Source organism: Cryphonectria parasitica, assembly GCF_011745365.1.
Source record: "Cryphonectria parasitica EP155 unplaced genomic scaffold M406scaffold_2, whole genome shotgun sequence".
NCBI classification, from domain to species: Eukaryota; Fungi; Ascomycota; class Sordariomycetes; order Diaporthales; family Cryphonectriaceae; genus Cryphonectria; species Cryphonectria parasitica.
In genome coordinates this window covers 3,945,064-3,962,676 of record NW_024468910.1, presented here as the reverse complement: position 1 = coordinate 3,962,676, position 17,613 = coordinate 3,945,064, and the positions used below count along the sequence as shown (strand labels likewise).

The 17,613-nt window shown below is 52.1% G+C and overlaps 4 protein-coding genes across 4 annotated transcripts; 2 read left to right on the top strand and 2 right to left on the bottom strand.

The window, feature by feature from the left end:
• Window positions 1-52: 52 nt before the first annotated feature.
• M406DRAFT_344916 (cytochrome P450) lies at window positions 53-2,795 on the bottom strand (the record flags this gene model as incomplete). The annotated part of the gene is made up of 8 exons (XM_040922021.1): window positions 53-485; window positions 646-747; window positions 827-1,143; window positions 1,301-1,425; window positions 1,560-1,643; window positions 1,723-1,849; window positions 1,919-2,003; window positions 2,213-2,795. 8 exons carry the CDS (start codon window positions 2,793-2,795, stop codon window positions 298-300), a joined length of 1,611 nt encoding a protein of 536 aa, XP_040779982.1. The 3' UTR covers window positions 53-297.
• Window positions 2,796-7,443: 4,648 nt separating this feature from the next.
• M406DRAFT_327427 (uncharacterized protein) lies at window positions 7,444-9,368 on the top strand (the record flags this gene model as incomplete). Its single annotated transcript, XM_040920206.1, has 6 exons — window positions 7,444-7,593; window positions 7,716-7,860; window positions 7,974-8,195; window positions 8,301-8,368; window positions 8,438-8,754; window positions 8,867-9,368. The coding sequence occupies 6 exons, from the start codon at window positions 7,444-7,446 to the stop codon at window positions 9,366-9,368; spliced, it is 1,404 nt and encodes a 467-aa protein (XP_040779981.1).
• A 1,329-nt stretch (window positions 9,369-10,697) lies between these two features.
• On the top strand, window positions 10,698-11,287 carry M406DRAFT_327426 (uncharacterized protein; the record flags this gene model as incomplete). Its single annotated transcript, XM_040920205.1, has 2 exons — window positions 10,698-10,855; window positions 10,939-11,287. The coding sequence occupies 2 exons, from the start codon at window positions 10,698-10,700 to the stop codon at window positions 11,285-11,287; spliced, it is 507 nt and encodes a 168-aa protein (XP_040779980.1).
• Window positions 11,288-11,540: 253 nt separating this feature from the next.
• Window positions 11,541-14,080, bottom strand: M406DRAFT_273578 (uncharacterized protein). The gene is made up of 2 exons (XM_040918190.1): window positions 13,322-14,080; window positions 11,541-13,216 (listed from the first exon to the last, which is right to left on the bottom strand). The coding sequence occupies exons 1-2, from the start codon at window positions 13,985-13,987 to the stop codon at window positions 12,119-12,121; spliced, it is 1,764 nt and encodes a 587-aa protein (XP_040779979.1). The 5' UTR covers window positions 13,988-14,080; the 3' UTR covers window positions 11,541-12,118.
• Window positions 14,081-17,613: the final 3,533 nt, after the last annotated feature.

Here is a 17,613-nt window from a genome sequence, read left to right as displayed (position 1 = left end):
ATCACCTTGCACGATCACAATGAATATGGTCTTCTTGCACTATTTTTTTTTTGGCCGGAATTATGTTGATCAGACTACCAGACACGACACCTATTCCCCTCAAAAAGCATTGAACAATCTCCAGAAAGCATCAGAAATGGGCACACTCGTATGAAGAAAAAATACACTCACATAATACTCCCAGATGGCTGCCGACCATATTTTTGTCCCCTTTACCCTCCCTTTCCACCATCAGACCCTTACATGTATTCATAAGCCACTTTTCCTCTCACACGGGAAACCACAGCGATACCATTCTCAGATCCTCTGTGAAAACACCAGGTCCAACTTGGGAGTAGCCAAGGTGAAGTTATCCCTCAACCCAGCCAAAAAGTCCTCCTTGGTCTGGCCCGGTGCAAAAGCCACATCGTAGCGACGGGCGATGAGGGTCGTGACCCTGCGCACCTCCATCAGGGCCAGCTGCTTGCCCACGCACGAGAATCGTCCTGGCCGTGGAGGAATTTGAATATTCATTAGTTCTTAAGTTCTACTCCTTCCAATTACTGCTTATTGGAGAAGAAGTGGAGAGAGACAGAGAAGAAGAAGAAGAAGAAGAAAAAAGACACGACATTGCCACGGCTTTCGACACGACAAGACTAGACGTACCGACAGAGAATGGGGCGTAGGCAGTGGCATCCTTGACCAGCTCGGGCTTCGTAGTCCACCGCTCAGGGATGAACTCATCACCATGTGTAAACGTCCTCGGGTCTGTAAAGAAACGCTCTCATTAGTCTTTGTTCTTGCTTCAAGGAAAAGCGAGTAAAGGGGGAAATTTTTAGTAACTGACCTCGATAGATAGTATAAGCAGGCGTCATGACGATCGTGTTCCCGGGGATAAACGTCTCCCCGACCTGGACTCCCTGCGGCGGCGTCTGCCTCTGCAGCCCCGACGGCACGGGCGGGAACAGGCGGAGGGACTCGTCGATGCACGCCTGCAGGTACTCGAGCTTGCCCAGGGAGCTGGAGTCGAAGTCACCCTGGGTATTACTCGTACCATCCTTGGCGGTGAAGAAGGCGTCCACCTCCGCCTGGAGTTTCTTGTAGACGTCAGGGTGGGTTGCTAGGTTGTAAAACAGGCCGGTGAGGGTTGCTGCCGTTGTGTCACTGCAGAAAAGACAACAAAAAAGGTTAGTGTGAGCCGTCAAGTCAGCGTTGGTGGGGTTCTCCGTAGGTAGAAAGAGAAGAAAATAAAGAGGGGAGGGGGGGTTAATAGAGTCGTAAGTAATGTATGTAAGGGGTACGTTTGACGAAGTTTACTTGCCTCCCTGCAACTACGATGAGGGCACAATCACCATAGAGATTCTGCAACTCCTGCCATGTCGGCTTGGGTTTCTGGTTGAATTCTTTCAGGATCCAGTGGAAGACGTCAGGGACTGCTGGCTCATTCTGACAAGTAGGAATCAACACCCCCTCTTGTCAGCATGACTGTGCAAATTATCAAATAAGAAGCCTCCCAAGGGAAAGGGAGGTCGGGGATTGGCCCAGGACAACAATAAACTTGCCTCCCTACGTCGCGCGACGACTCCCTTGACAAATCGCTGAAATTTTTGATACTCCCAACGACCAAGAGTTGCCTTGAAAATGGGAAACAGCCAGGTCATGCGCTGTTGTCGAGAGAATAGTGTGTCAGCTCGGCATTTCTCGAAATGATGGAGATGAAAAAAAAGGATGCAGCAGGCTCACACTGAACAGCCCGATCAGGAACATATTCGTATGCGTGGTCTTGTAAAAGTACTGGTCAACGCCCGTCTTCATCAGGTCAAAACTCCTTCCGAAGGCCAGATCGCCCATGATATCGAACGAGTAATAACTATAATTTTTGTCAAGTCAGCACATATATGAATGAGCTTTTCCTGTCAAGGTTGTTGGCAAGACGCACTTGAACCACGTCGAGGCATTGAGTCTCTTTCCCTTTTCCCGGTCAAAGACCCCAAGCAGCTCGTCAGTGTAGCCAGCAACTCTTGCTTCATAGTCTCGTAATGCTGTAATAAAACAGAGGGAAGGGGGACCCTCAGAATGTGTCAGTGAGGTTTGATGTGTAAGGAACCGAACCAGGTCTTTGTCTCTCTCTCTCTCTCTCTCTCTCTCTCTCTCTCTCTCTCTCTCTCTCTCTCTCTCTAGATGTGTCTTTCTCTCTAGAGCAGTAGCAGCAGTAGCAGCAGTCTTTACTCACCCTTGTTACTGAAAGCTCGATCCCAGGCCTTCCTGCGCTGAGCATGCTCTCTCCTGTCACGCACCATCTGCAGCGAAATGGTGGGGTTCAGAACGTTATACCACGGCCCTCTCTCGCACTGCGAGGTAGCCGAGTGGACCACGGCGAACGCAGCCGGGTCGGCGATGGACAGCTCTGTCGGCCCAACCCGGACAAAGTCGCCGTACTTTGTGTGGAGCCGGCGCACGTCCTGGTACACCTGGCCGCGCCGGAAGCTGGTCCAGGTCATGTAAAAGGTCGATAGGCGAGCGGTAAAAGGACCAGGGAACCTGCCCAGCCGATGGAAGAAGGCCCTGTACACCAGGATGCTTGCATACAGACCTGCAAGGGCGGCGCCAGCCCAGTACAGGCCATGCTGCAGGGCATCGACCGCGGGCTCGGAGAAAAGCTCGTGGGCGAAGAAGCTGAGGACCAGCTGGAGGGCTGCGCCGACCTCGAGTAGGGTGAAGCTGTGTGCGTCCCACTCGCCCGAGCGGAAGACCGCGAGGTGGAGAAAGACACCTGCTGCGAAGCTGGCCGCCAGTTCTTCTTTGGTCGCTTGCATGTTGGTCATTCTTCTCATCACTCACACACGAATTATGATTTTTTTTTTTTGCCACTTTCCTTCCTTAAAACATTGCTGGTCTGTGTGGATGCTTGTTTGCGTGGGGTTCTTTTTTGTCAAAAGTCCGGGTCCGCTCAACGTTGCAGTGTCGTTTTTGTGCACTGATGATTATAGCCAACCTAGATATACACGATAAATAACACTGTGATTATAGTTTGCGACCTAGTGATAATTACCCGAGGTGTTTTGTACTCCGCACCGTGGCAAGCACAGCTCTCTGGAGGCGAATCCTTCTCCGCCGACAGAAGAAATACCCGCGGCATTGATAGAAGACCCCAAAGCTTGCCCAGCTAATGCCAGCTCACCGACAAGGTGTGCTGGGACGTCCTTTTGGCGTGCATTGTCGAACCCTGACAGCCCATGTTTGAGCGTGTCGGCTCGTCGGCGGCCCAAGCCGAGGACTTACTAAGAAAAAGGGAGGCAAGGGGGTTCTTGACCCCTCTCGTGAGAAGCCATTGAGAAGGAGAGATGAATAGTAAGCTGCATATTACCGTACCGTGGTAATTAGATAGTTACGAGAAATTGGACCATAGGCCACTTCTCTGGTCGTTCGTTACTCCATTTTTCTTGATCGCAATCGTCTTCGATGCATACTACGAATACTACATAGTATGTATGAACCATATAGCACAGGGAAATGTGGTAAGGAATGAGTGCATAGTAATTCCGTACCAAAGTTCTTGTTGCCTGAATCTGGCACAGGACCCGGTCTCCACATCAATGCTCGACACTAAACGGCTTTGACAGCCTAGATTGTGCACGTGCACCACGAACTGAGCCATGGATGCACAAGATTCATCATTTCTCCTACCGAGCACAACGATCAGCTCGCGAGAACCCGTCTTTGCCTCCTTTTCCTCAAGAACATAAGGAAGAGAGTTTGACCCTTGATCCAAGTCTTCCAATTCTTCTCCTTCTTCTTCTTCTTCTCTGTCTCCCTTGCTCTCGCTTTTTCTTCCTCTTTTGGTTTCTCCCCATTTTTCTTTCTTTCTTTCTTTCTACAACCTCTGTAACTTCTTCCATTCTATCCAAGTTAAATATCTTTGGCTCCAATTCAGAGATACCAAGATACCAAGAAATCCCCTCTAGCTAGCGTAAGCAGCTTCGCACTCGCGTCGACTGTGTACCCCTGGGAACTTCAAATTACTGTCGATCTTTCGCGCAGGGCCCACCACTGCGAAACGTGCCTTGCCTAAGCGGAGAGAGGTGATGCCCTCTTCCAGTAAAGCTGTACTACCTATGGATCTATCTGATCTCTCTAGAGAACGAGTTTGCCAACAGCTGAAGTGCTCAACAATTCTCACCACCCCAAATGCGGACCTCGCATAACCAAATGCCAATTTACCACCAAAAAAGAGCCTCCTTTCTTGTCGGAACCGGTGTGATGGATGATGACTCGGGCGATAGCTGTCTTGCGGAGAATATCCAGCTGTCACTGGAGATTATACTTCCCGCTTATTACCAAGTGACAGCTTGCCCTCCGCTCAAAATGGAGTGTTCAATCTCGCGGATTTCTCCGCCTGCTCGAACCAGCTCAAGACCCAGCCCGAATCTTGTCATGATGGTGAGGTTCCGACAGGGGTAGATGGGAAACGAGGTTTGTCTTCTTAGCGAGAAACCCCCCTCCCCCCCCCACAAGGCCGTTTCTCGGTGGTGGTCCAGAACCTTGGTGGTTTTACTTGCCTTTCTTGTTTTCCCCTCTCTCGTCTCATGAGTATCGTTACAGTAATCAACACGCAGATCAGTAACGGCGATCGTCAAGGCTCGCCTGGCCCAACGGTACGAACCGCGATGTCCAGGTGTCTGTGAAAATCGCAATGCTGTTGTTCATGGGCCAGCTTTGTGCCAGACGGCTGGGTCGCAGGCAGTGCTGTTGATCGGTGGAGCGAGGATCAGAGAGCGATCCCAGTGTATACAGCCGTATAGAGGATGACCAACCCTCAACACTACAAAATTAGCTTGGTGATGGCGAGGATGGTGTCGTCAGTGGCCTGGTGCGCTCTTCACTCTTTCTTTCTTGTCAACTATCAAACATAATACACATATAACACGGCCCAATCAGGTGTTGCGTCCGCCACGAGACCACGTATCTCGCAGACCAGCGGGCTCGGCCATTCTCGTAAATTCGTCAAACAGGGCCTCCTTGACAATGGAAATTTGGTGCGACACTTTGGGATGTAACCTCCATGCAGACGCGGTAGCCGGGAAAGACTGCGCACCTCGCTTATGGACAAGTGCCGCAGCTGCAATTCCGTACGGGGGTTTGTTTTAGGGGAGGCAAACACAATCACACCACGAACCCCCTCTCCCCGGTCCGGGCGTGTTCCCTTCCTGGATTCTGGGCCGGCTGTAGTGGGAGGGTATAGGAAAGGAAGCCGGCTGGCCTAACCATGATCATATCCTTACTATCTACATTCACAGACAGCAGGACCTGCATACGGATTTTTACGACAATTCACTCATGTCGGGAGATTGTTCTGGAGTTGCAGCAACGTGCCACACAGAGAACCATGGTGTAGCACACACACACACACACCTCGAGACGAAGAGCCGCCCCACCCACGACAAGCCACAGCGTGTATCTCGCAAAGCTAATCATTTTTGAGTATACTGGGATTTAGACTTCCGTTTCGAGCCCAAAAAAAGAAAAAGCAAAAGGTAATAAAAGGAAAGCGCAAAGTTTATAAAGCTGACAAGTCCATGGGGATGAAAGAAAGAATTACGGTTCACCATATTTTAAGGGTACTTCCGATCGCTTTTGCTGACGATCATTGCAGTGATCGATCCCGCCTGGAGTCTAGACACGTCGGGCCCATATTTCTCAGGAACACAAGATCGATTCAAAAAGTGGGCGAACGTCTATCAGAGCACTGACAGTGGGACTCTGCAACTCGATTGCTTCTTGGATCTTGTGATTTACATGGGACTAAATTGATACGTAGAAACAAGCATAGTACTATGGTAGTAAACCAGAGATACCATGGTAGGAATGATCTGCACGGCCCAGCCCCTTTGGCTTGCACCATTATGCTATCCTGTGTACCAGAGGACTGCAGTAGTATCGCTCGATGCAAGGTTTCAACTACCTTGCAAACCAACAATGAGAAAGGAAAAAAAGGTCATCCCAGCCCTGCATTGTTTATATGATCTACCTGATATACCTTTTTCGTCTCATGCCTGTTCTTGATTTTAAATCATTGGCGTCGCATTGTCTGTGCTTTCGTCACGGGCGTGCCCTGGTCTTTTCCTTCACTTGGCCTACTCTCGCCTCCTAAATATTGGCCCGCCCCAGCAGCACCCAGAAAAACCCCTGAATTCAATACCAAGCTCGGCCCCGAAGAACAACCGCGGGAAGGAGGAGGAGCAGGAGGGGCCCCGACCCATCCTAGATGATTTGGCCAGCCCCCCAAAATCAAGCTCTACTACTGATTTTCCCATAGCAAGACTTCCCATTTTTTCCCGCGAGTCAGCCTGACCCGACTATGCCGCAGTGATTGAACTGCGTACTATGTACTATTATACCATACTACGCAGTATGCAACCTATAGTTCTTGTTAGAGCTGACATGTTCCCCCGGAGCGTAGCGAAAGTGCGGCAGCACCGAGGGGACGACCCCTCGCAGCTAGTAATCATTCGTACAGTAGAGCACCAAGAAAAGCGAAAGCGCCCCCAGACTTTGACCCGAAGGAACTAAAGCTGCGGTCCGGGCCTAGGAAGACAGTTTAGACGGGACTACCGTAGTGGCTTGGAGGGGTGGTCAGAAAAAATGGCCTGGCTGGAGAAGGCAAAAGAAAAAAAAACGGGCATACTACTATAGCATACTACCATAATATGTAACTAATGATCCTTCTTCCACTTGCCGTGGTTCACTTTAGTGCAGCCAAGGAGAAATTCGCTTGGTTCAACCACACCGGTCCGGCATCGTACATCGGAAGCACAGACAGTGAGCGAGAAAGAGAGAGAGAGAGCGAGAGAGGGAGAGGGTGAATTTGCGGGTCTAGTCTTACTTGAGAACATAAATTCGTTCGGAGTAGGGGGGTAAATAGAAGGGGAAAGAAAAAAAAAACACCCCTCCCTCGACGACCGTTTTGAGTCCCTGGCAGAGGTCCCGCTCCTGGTCCACCTGATATCCGGGTTCGAAATTCCTTTTCCCTGGCGCAGGCGAGCTGTAAACCATGCAGCCGAGTGAGCAGCCACATACGCGCGCACTCAAGGGGGGTCTTGTCTCTGCATCGTAACGAGAACAAAACTATGACAGGTTCCGCCGCCACGTGCCGAGTGGTTCCCCAGATCTACCTCTCCTACCTCTCTCTTTTCTCTCACACTTAGCCACTCGCTCTCTTGTTTTCATACAAGTTGTTTGCCTGGCTGCATACGGACTTGCAAAGCCCTCGGGTGTGTGCTCTTTTCTTCCATGATCCTCGACAACGCTATTCGGACTTGACGGCACCACCACCTTTCTAAGTTGTGACGGTCTATGCTTTGACGGACGAGTCAAGAGTTGTGTGTGTGTGTGTGTGTGTGTGTGTGTGTGTGTGTGTGTGCACGCGCGCGTGTGTGTCTGTGTATGTGCGGGGGACCGACAACCATGTATCTCCTCACCTCACGAGCAACGAGGCTCGTCGTCTCGCTAGTGGCCTGCGTATTCGTCTCCTCGGCGGTCGTTGCAGCACAGCCTACTAGCAGGAGTATACAAGCAACATACTCGGAACTGGTCGTCAGTCTGCCCGAGTGCGAGGTAGGTCATGATGCACTTTGCTCTCCCTGGGAGTGTCTTTTTGTTTGGGGGGGGGGGGGGGGTTTACTCTCTGGCAGCAGTGCATTGGAGGCGCTGACATGGGCCATTCTCGCATTTCTTAGGCAACATGCTTCACCGCGGCCGTGGCCAACTCGACCTGCACGACGTCCGATATGACATGCATATGCTCCAGCACCAACCAAGCTGCTATTATCGACTACATGAGGGAGTGCGGCAATCCGAATTGCACAGTGGATGAGAGCCTACGTGAGTCCCAGTCGAGAGGAATGCCAGAGGAGCAGCGAGGGGAAACGGAGTGGGCTTTTATGAATTGGAAAGTCGCAATGGGGCTGACATGATCTTTCACTCTGTGTGTGTAGGAGGGGAACAATACGTCAAAGTGGCATGCGGAGCCACGCAACACGATGAGGCGAGTCACCTGCGGTCCATCTCTTGGACCCTCTACGCCGTCGCCCTCGCGTGCTTTGGAAGTCGTATGATCGCACGAACGTCACGATTTGGCGGCATATTCTGGTATGATGATTGGTTCATCGTCGCCTCCTTCGCCGTTCTTACTGCTGTGTCCATTGGCGCCGAGCTCAGTAAGTCTCAACATGATCTTTTGTTTCTCATTATCATTGGAGAGCATATCCATACACGGGCCAAGACCTTTTCACTAATGATGGGTGATTTTACCAAATAAATAGTGTTTGACTTTGGCATGGGCCGAGATATCTGGCAACTCGACAGCACTCGTGTCACCATCGTGCTGATTGTAAGTCTGATAATACTATATAACCTTGTCTACCCAAGTAGGGAGCAGCGCTGACAAAAGTCACAATAGCTTTTCTACGTCGCCGAATTCGCCTACGTTATCGAGAGCGCCCTTACCAAGACGTCGATTGTGGTTCTATACCTGCGCATCTTTCCATCCAGAGGGTTTCGGGTGGCATGTCTCTCCATGCTGGCCTTTATCGTCTGTTTCGCACTCGCGTTTATCATCACGCTCTTGACCTACTGCGTGCCATTCACCTATGTCTGGACAATGTGGGACCACAGGCACAGCGGAACATGCATCAACATGACCGCTCAAACATATGTCTGTGCCTCCCTGAACATCATCATGGACGTGACTATCTTCCTCATGCCCATTCCTAAATTGTGAGTATCCCTCCCCCAACTGGCCACGGCCACTCTCTCTGAAGCAGGGGAAAAGATATCCCAAAACAGAAAAAGGACATGCAATGGCTGATATCCTTCCTCCCTCAAACAGAATCAAACTCGAAACCGACTGGAAGACCAAGATCGGCGTCATCTTCACCTTCCTCCTCGGCCTCTTCGTCACCGTCTGCTCCATCATCCGCCTCAAGTACCTCGCCGGCTGGGCCTCCTCGACCAACCAGACCTACGACTACGCGGCCCTGGCCCTCTGGTCCCTCATCGAGCTCAACGCAGGCGTCATCTGCGCCTGTCTGCCGGGCATGGCCTCCCTCTTCCGCCGGATCAAGAAGTCCCACGACGACAAGAAAAGGAGCCAGTCCTACGGCAATTCGTACGGCAACAACAGCAGCGCCAGCAAGGGCGGCTCGCGCATGCTCAACAGCGGACTCAGGACCTACGGCGGGAGCGGCGGCGGCGGCCCGGGCGACATCATGAAGACGACGAGCGTGAGCGTGCAGTACAAGCAGAGGGCTGACGATGAGCTCAGTGACGAGGTGGAGCTGATGGACCAGGGCGTGCCGGATGCGCTGAGGATGAACAGGATTGACAGGTGACAAAGGGTGAGGAGGTCTGGCCAGGAGTTTTACATGGGGAAAAGGGGGTGTTGACTTTAAAAAAAAAAAAAAATCCGTATGCTATACATACGAACACCGTCGCTACCTCTTCACATCCCATCCTTGAGCAGAAAGAAAAGGAAGGAAGAAAGGAAGAGAAAAAAATAGAAAAAGAGAAACAAGAAAAGTCCTAGCAGTTTTAATTAGTTTAGCGATCCTCACCTGCTTGCATACATGATCCGATGTTTGCACAAGGCATCTTCATTCTGGCTAGCTCCAAGTTGACCATTCTATCTTACTCAACGCTTGTGTTCCTTGAGAACCTATGGTTCTGCATGGCAACTCTCATTAAACAGAGAGAAGTACTGATAAGAGGATCTTTCACATGAGACTTTTTCACAAACGTTTCTAGAAGCTTGTCGTTCAGTCCTAGATCTTGCAAATTGGACCGGCAATGGTATAAGCACTATTTGACCAGACTACGATTTAGATCTTGTCCTGTCCTGCGCATGAGATTTGTTGAGAGCTCAGTCAGATCTCTTGGAAGTATTTGAAAGTTCCATCATCCTCATTGAAGACCGTCACTATCGCCAGCGAATCTGGACATCAGGAGCAGTATGTATTGGACTGTGGAATCTTCATCTTCTGGGTTTTGCTGAGGTAATTAGGTGAGGTACGATTCATTATAAGCAATGCAATCCGGCTTAAAATTTTCCTCCGTCGGAAACCATAGACCACGCGTGATAAGAAAAGTTCCTCTCGCAATTATTCGACAGGAAAAGAAGGTCTTGGCTATACTCCAAATCTTGGCATCATGAACGAGCAGATACTCAACATCAGTAAGCGCAAGAGACATCCGACCCTAAAGCGCGTCTTGTATAGTAATCAGCTACTTCATCCAGCAATCAATAGCCTTGGAAATGCGTCCCAAAGTTGCCACTTGTGGCCAAGATCTTATCTGGCGGGTATTCCGCTCTTGAGACAGAACGTGATCTGCTAACTGGCATGATTTGGCGGTAGTTGGTCGTAATACGAGGTTGCTCAGTAAGTGCCTATGTGCTACAAAGGGCCACACCGACAATTTGTGAAGACATGGATACAAATAAAATACATATGATCTGGGTTGCTGAACAAGCAAATTACCTCGTGTGGACAATAGCGTGCTCTGACTTTTGTATAAAGATGATTATCACAGCAGCCATAGAGATGAAGAGGGTTGAGAGCATTGTACAAATTGGAAAACAACAAACATCATCCTTCTTGCAGGACTTTCAAAACGTGGTTCTCATCTCGATTTTCACCTCTCAATCCAGTTGATAATAATTCACCATGCAACTCATATCCAACCTGGTGCTACTCACCACCCTCGCCGTGGGCCTCCTCGCCCCGGCAGCCTCCGCAACCCCAATCGAGAAACGTATCATCGCAGAACAATTCGACGTCTCCGACTTCTACGCCGGCTGTGAACCTCACGGAACCCTATGCTCGTAAGCCTCAACCTCCCTTTCCCAAGCCAAAGAATAAAAAATAAAAAAAAAGACCCCTCCCCCAATTACAATATCAATCAAAGCGGTGCTGAGAGAAAAACCCGGACACCCTCCCGCCCCAACAAAAGCTTCTCCTTCCAAGTAGCCACCAACCAAGACCCCTTCCCCACAACCTGCAACGCCTCCTTCATCACCGCCTACACCCTCCCCGACGTCCCCTTCACGGCCTGCCAGGACCCCTCGTACATCTGGTCGTTCCAGGCCGTGGCGGTCTCGGGCACGTCGCCGGCAAACTATACCCTCCTCCTGGCGGACGCGAGCGAGGCGCTGGCGGCGGCCAAGTTCTGGGATGCGGTCGAGTTTCCTGTTCTTGTGGATGGCGCGGCTTCTTACCAGGAGTATACTGGGCCGACCCTTTTCGTGGTTGAGTGAATTCGAGGTAGTAGGGGGGTTCATCTGAGGAGGTTTCTATGTTGGAAAATGGAGAAGAGTGGGAGAAGGGAGTGAGTGATACTGGATGATGGTGGTGGTGGTGGTTTTGATAGTTCAAAGTTGGGTATGAATCTTGGAAAGTATGCACGTCTAGGTGAACGAACAGCACTGAAGACTTCATGCGACGTTCAATTGATCGTCATCCTCATCATCATAATCATCACTTTCAAGACAAAGTTCGGAACAGTTCGTTGTGTGTATGGGTACTCATGACATTCAATTATCATTAAAACCCAATTCCATCAAAGTTATCATGCATCATATCATAAGACCAGGTCTCATCCAAGAGCCTGTCTGTTGTGTTGTGGCGTGTGCCGTTTTTATCCCAAATGTCCCTCCTTTCCTTCTTTCCCTCATTATCTGAAATAAGGTTAAAACTTGAATGTCTTTGTCTTTTTCATCATCAATGACCGAAAGGGAAACCAGTCCCCCAGGTCTTGCCCTCCAGGCCTGGGGGAAGGCGAAAAAAGGGGAAAGAAGGAAGAGATCTTTGTAGTTCATGCCCCCATCCCGAAAAGTCATCTGCACAGCAGAAAACAATCAAGAATGGAAAAATGAACAAGTGTTGAACAAGAATCTCATGGAAAACCTTCACCCCTTTTAACACCCTTTCCCAGAACCCATGGCCCGTTGTCATGTACAAGTCCCCCCAAACCATCATCATCCTCCCGATAAAATAAAAATAGAAGAAAAAAATTCCATTAACCATTCATCATCTTCATGTCATTGTGCTCAGGTGCAGACCAGAGTGTTTGGAAACAGGGAGCCCGCTCAGCAAGCACCGTACCGAACACCCCTCTTCCCAAGCTCCTTGCGACCGACAGGGTCCTCAGGCCAGACCCAGCCACGGCTCCTCTTGGCCTCGCGCTTCTCGGCCAGCTGCGGCTGCGGCATCCAGCTGTCCCGAGGCAGAGCCTTCCTGCGGGTGCCCTCAGCAGGCGCACCAATCTCGGCGCGCCAGGCAGCGTGGCCCTGCGGGAGAGGCTCGTCCGAGGCGAGCATGCACAGGCCCCAGAGGGCAAGGCAGGCCGTCATGGGGACGGACTCGGCGTCCAGCTCACCGTCGGCAGAGACGGCGGCGGTGGTGGCATTGCCGGTGGCAGCAAGCTGGCAGCTGGTGACCTCGACGAAGCCGAAGTGAGGAGTGCCCTCGAGGCCGTTGCGCACGACAACGAGCTCGATCTCGGTGAGGATGAACCCATACCGACACCCGTGCTCGCGCATGACGTGGTGCAGGTGGGCCAGGCCCCGCAGGTACTCGACGCGCTTGACGTTGCCCTCGACGCGCATGCCGGTGTTGAAGCGGTCAAAGGACTTGACGAGGCCGACAACACGGGCAGAGGGCTTGCCACCAAAGATGGCAGCCGCGCTCGAGGCATCACCTGGGACGGTGGCCACGATGGTCTGCTCGCTGTCGCGGGTGGCGTGGGGGCCAGTCCTGGGGGCGACGGCCAGCTGCAGGGGCCGGTTGGACGAGAGGGCCAGGGCAGCGTTCAGGCGGGGCAGGTACCAGGACGCGTAGATGGCGGCCAGGGCGGACTCGGTCTCTGGGTGGCGCTGGGTGGGGGCAGCAGGCGAGGGGAGGTAGGTGGAGGGGAGAGGGCAGGTAAGGAGAGAGGCGGCAGCGCCGTTGGACAGAGAGAGCACCGTCGAGGTGTTGAACGAGGTCCAGGGGCGGATCTGGCGCACATCCCACCAGAAGTGCTTGGTGTGAGGATCGCGCAGGGGGAAGGAGATGGTGTGGACCAGGCTGGGCGCAGGGTTGGCCGCCGTCAGGTAGTTGAGGATGGTGGTGTTGCTGGCGGCGTTGCTGACGGTGGGCTGAAGCTGCTGGACTGGCTCCGGAGCGGCCACAGGCGAGACGTCACGCTGCTGGGTGTAGACCTGCTGGTGCTGGTGCTGCTGGTGGGCGTAGGGCTGGAAGTACGAGCTGGGCGCAGGCATAGCGGTCATGTCCGACTGCGAGGACGAGACGCGCATCATGGCTGGGGCGGCAGGTGACTCCTGTCTCACGACACCGCAGGATCCAGCCTGGGCAGCAGCAGGGTTGGGCCCCACAACGTAGGACGGCATCTGACGGTAGGTCGGGAAGCCGAACTTCTCGACGGTGACGTCGTCCAGGTTGCAGGACGAGGCACGCTGCGAGCGGGTGGTGTCGACGACAGGGGCCGAGGGGTGCTGGACGGCAAAGCTGTTGGCAGGGAAGAGGACGGGAGAGCCTATCAGTGTGGTAGGGCTGCCCTCCTGGCTCATGGGCGGCGAGTAGGCGACGGGCACGGGGTTGGGGTTGTAGATGTTCTCCGGGTTGGTCATGCTGCGAGAGTGGCCGCGGTAGCTGCTGGTGGCACTCCTCATGGACGACGGGGCAGGCGAGGTCCTGGCGCGCTTAGAGGGCCTGGACGACGACTGGCACTGTGCGATGGGGACCATGTTGGGCACGATGTTCTGGTCCTGGCTTCTGATCTTGGGCAGCAGGAGGGGGCCATGTGTCCTGACCACAGGCGACCGGGAGGGGGTGGTCCTCCTGGTGCTGGTGGTGGCGATGGAGTGTGATGGTGACGAGTCCAGAGAGTAGGCTGTGGACGCGGTGGACGAGGCACGGGAGTGACCGTGGCTGCTGTTGTTGTGTACAGCAGGCATCTCCAGTAATGGGGCGTCAAAGCTGTACTGAGGAGGGGTTGCTGGGTCACAAGGGAATGTGAAGTCGAATGTGATATCCCCCGAGAGACTGTTGTCCCAAAAGAATTAGTAAATCAATTTTTTATTTATTTATTACACCCCCAGAGATAGAAGGCGAGGGACAAGAAAGGCAAAGAAGAAGATAAAACTCACGTGGTCATTTTGTCAGTTCTGCTGGGCACGAGGACGCAGCAGGATTATATTTGTGGGAATTATAAGTCTCTGGTGGTGTTTGACAAGAGCGAATCTGACAGGAGTCCTGCTCCGATGACAATTGATGAGGTGATTTGAAAGATGAACAAGCGTAAAAAGGTCTCGTATCAAACGGCCCGGCCCTTTTCTTCAAGCCCTTGTGTATATTGTCTCTTTAACAAAAAAAGTGTGGGTTTGTTTTGTTAAAGTGATAATGGATGACAAGGTCAAAAAGAGTAGAAAGGGAAGAAAAAGGATGTAAGCGTGATATGAATCGAAGAGGGAAGGATGATGATGATGATGATGAATAGAGAGGAAAAAGACCAAAACAAGAAGCGTGATTGTAAAAGGGACATAAGAAGGTGGGAAGAGACAGAGCGAGGTCGAGGGGGGGAGGTTGCTCATGTTTAAATCCTCGTCACAGGTCAGGACGGATGAGCGGTCGACATGGCGGTTACCATCATCCAAGCCAGGCCTGGATGGAGAGCCATGGATTGAGTATATCCCGGGAAGCCTAAGCCGACCGCAGCTCTGTGGTCTCCAAAAAAAAAAAGACCAGGGTACCGCGATTTTGTTGTAGACGCGCCCCATCAGGCCCGGGTCCATGGGGCGTGGCGTGTAAGCCGCGGTAGGAGAACGACAAGGAGGGTAGGGGACGGAAGAGAGTGGATATCTTTCTTTTTAGTCTATAGTACGTAGTTAGCTGCAGCTCAAGGTACCATGCAAGCCAGAGAGTATACTTCCATAGTAGCTACCATAGTATAGTACAATGGTACATAGTTACCTCTCCTCTTCACTTGTCTTCTTTATACCTCTCTCCTCTTTTGGTACAAGCCTGGGGCTGGGTGGTCTGGATCGTACGCGGCCAGAATAAACCCTGGCGTTACCCAAAAGAGAGAGACATATACTGACAGAGAAAGAAAAAGAGAGCGAGAGAGAGAGAGAGAAAATGGCCCCAAGTCCCCCACCCCCAATCGGGAACAGGGTTCGAGGGTGGGCAGCGCGGTTGCGTAGTTCGGTAGCCATGTCTGAAACGTGCTGAACGAAGGTGACCTGTTCTTGTCTCTGCCGCTGGTCTATTTCAACATTTCACATTTGACATTTGACAATTGACATTGAACATTTGACGTTTGTCACAAGGACACACGTTGTATGCGTGTAAGTGATTCTAGACAGCGCCCCAGATGTGAGATGTCTCCTGCTTCTGCTCCTGCTACTGCTGCTGGGTCATTACGGCCACGAGACCTGCAGGTGAATGTCGACCCAAAAGAGCAGGGGGACACAGAGAGAGATGATCGAAATCTCAGGAAGCATGAAGCCTGAGAAACTGCGAGGGTACTTGGATTTCGCAGAGACCGGCGGTCTGTCGCGGATGTATCTCGGAAGAACCAGGTTTTGTCGAGGTCTTGTCCTGCTGCTGGGGGAGTGAGCGACTGACTGAGTGAACTGACATGGGGGCTACCCAACAGAACCCATGAAAGAGAGAAAAGAAAAAAGGTACATACAAACTGTACATGGTATTATGGGGCCACCGCCCCCTCCCCCAGCAGGCTGGGCCTCGTGAGACCAATCTCGAAGATGCATGGCGATGGAGCCTCTTCTCTTCACGCGAGGCGAGGCAGGACGTGGAGAGAAGACGCGATAGGCGATGCGGTGGACATGCGTGGATCGTGTGTTTTTCCCTCAACTAGGTTCGTCTTGGTCATCTTCTTCTCCTTTTCCTCCCCAAGGCGAAAAGTGATCCCTGCCTCGGGTACTGAGTTAGCTGCAGAGACAAGAAAGCTACTGCAGTACATGAGCACTACTGCTGCAGGCCAAGAAAAAGAAAAAAAGAGAGGAAGAAGAGAAGAGGCTTTTCCGGATGGGAAGGCAGGACCCCACAGACGAAGCTGGACGAAAAAGCCTGGAAGCTGCATCTTGGTTCCCGAAAGGGGTTAGAGAGAACGTTGACCGCCAGTAGAGGTCCATGGATTAGGATGGGACACTAAGAGACGGGGAGTTGCGCTGTGCTATGGTAAATTCAGCATGCTGGACTGTGAGTGGCCACTGCGTTGTGGGGTGAGAGCAGGGGGGGGGTGGGAAGGGGCCGCCATGGGGTGCTGCAGCTGCATTGGCGCTATCCTTTGAGTCATACTGTGACGATCTTTGATCTACTTGGTGCGTGGTAGGCGAGTGAGTGGTAGTACAGTGTAGTGTGTGGTTGTACAGCATATGCTACTAACTCAGTACTCAGTATAGTCGTATTAGTGCTCGTGGTTGAGGAGGGCAACGCTGAGGCAACGCTGTGGAAGCAAAGAGAAAGAGTCAAGAAAGCCCAGATGGCAGATCAGACCTGACTCTTAGTTCCTTCCTCTGCATGAATGGCGTGAAAATACCATAGTACTAAGCAGGTCGTGCATGCCTAGCGGTGGGTCAACCCTTTCCCCCAACCCCCCAGCATTCCTCCGTCGTTCTGGTAGACGATGCAAAGAAAGATGGAAGATGTTGATTGATGCTGCAAGATGTGATAATCACAATGACGAATGAGGTCACCTCCATACCCCTTCTCCATTCTATGCCTCACCTGATACACACCACCCAAAACACCCCTCCAGAGTGCGGGATTAAGGCCGCATATGCAGACGGCAGCTGTTGCAGCACGAACACGTTATGTTGGGCAGCGCCGCGGGGACGGACGCGCCTCGCCTCTCCGAACCCGACGAGAAGACGAGGAACGCGGCGGGGCGTGTATGTGTGTGAGTTGGTTTCTGATAACATCATCGTGACCTGCATTCGTGTTCCTCTCTCGACAGTGACACGTCAGGTCGAGGTATGAAAAAAGTCACCGGGCATGAACCTCTGACGGCACTGAACCCACAAACCCCATCCCCTTGCCTTGCCTTGCCTTTGTCTATTGTCTTTTGCTTCGTTGGCAGTACTAGTACATACACTACTCAGGTACTGTGCTAGAGTTTTTGAGGAGCAAGAGAGGAGTCGGGCAGCTTCCGATTGTCTCCGGATCTGATCTTGGTCTGCAGATCCTGGATCCTCCGGGTGCAATACTAGTATGGTACATGCGTGGGTGCCCTATTTTGCTAGGGGCCTGGGCCTGTTGGTCGGTCCCCTTGTCCCTTTGTTGCGCTGTATGCCTGCCCAAATCCACCTGACCGTACAACCCAACCTCATGATCTCTCTGCTGCTGCTGAAGGAAGCCCCTCTTAGTTTTGACAGCTGGCAGACGCTGAGTGACTGAAGATAACAGAGCAACAGCTCATCGGAACCCACCACCCGCATTAATCTGATTGTGTGATCAGTCAGCAGGGCAGGTGATCATGAGTTGCCAGCACAGAGCAGTATCATGCATGTATTTCATCGCTCCATCCTTGAGACCCAGGGGTGACATTAGTCTAAGGCCT

What these genes read in the sequence shown, in the direction of transcription:
- M406DRAFT_273578 (XM_040918190.1), bottom strand. Translation starts at nt 13,987, where the DNA reads ATGCCTGCTGTACACAACAACAGCAGCCACGGTCACTCCCGTGCCTCG. An exon ending in CCGCCCCAGCCATGATGCGC is followed by an intron (nt 13,217 to 13,321) that starts GTCTCGTCCTCG and finishes TACACCCAGCAG; the next exon opens with CGTGACGTCTCGCCTGTGGC.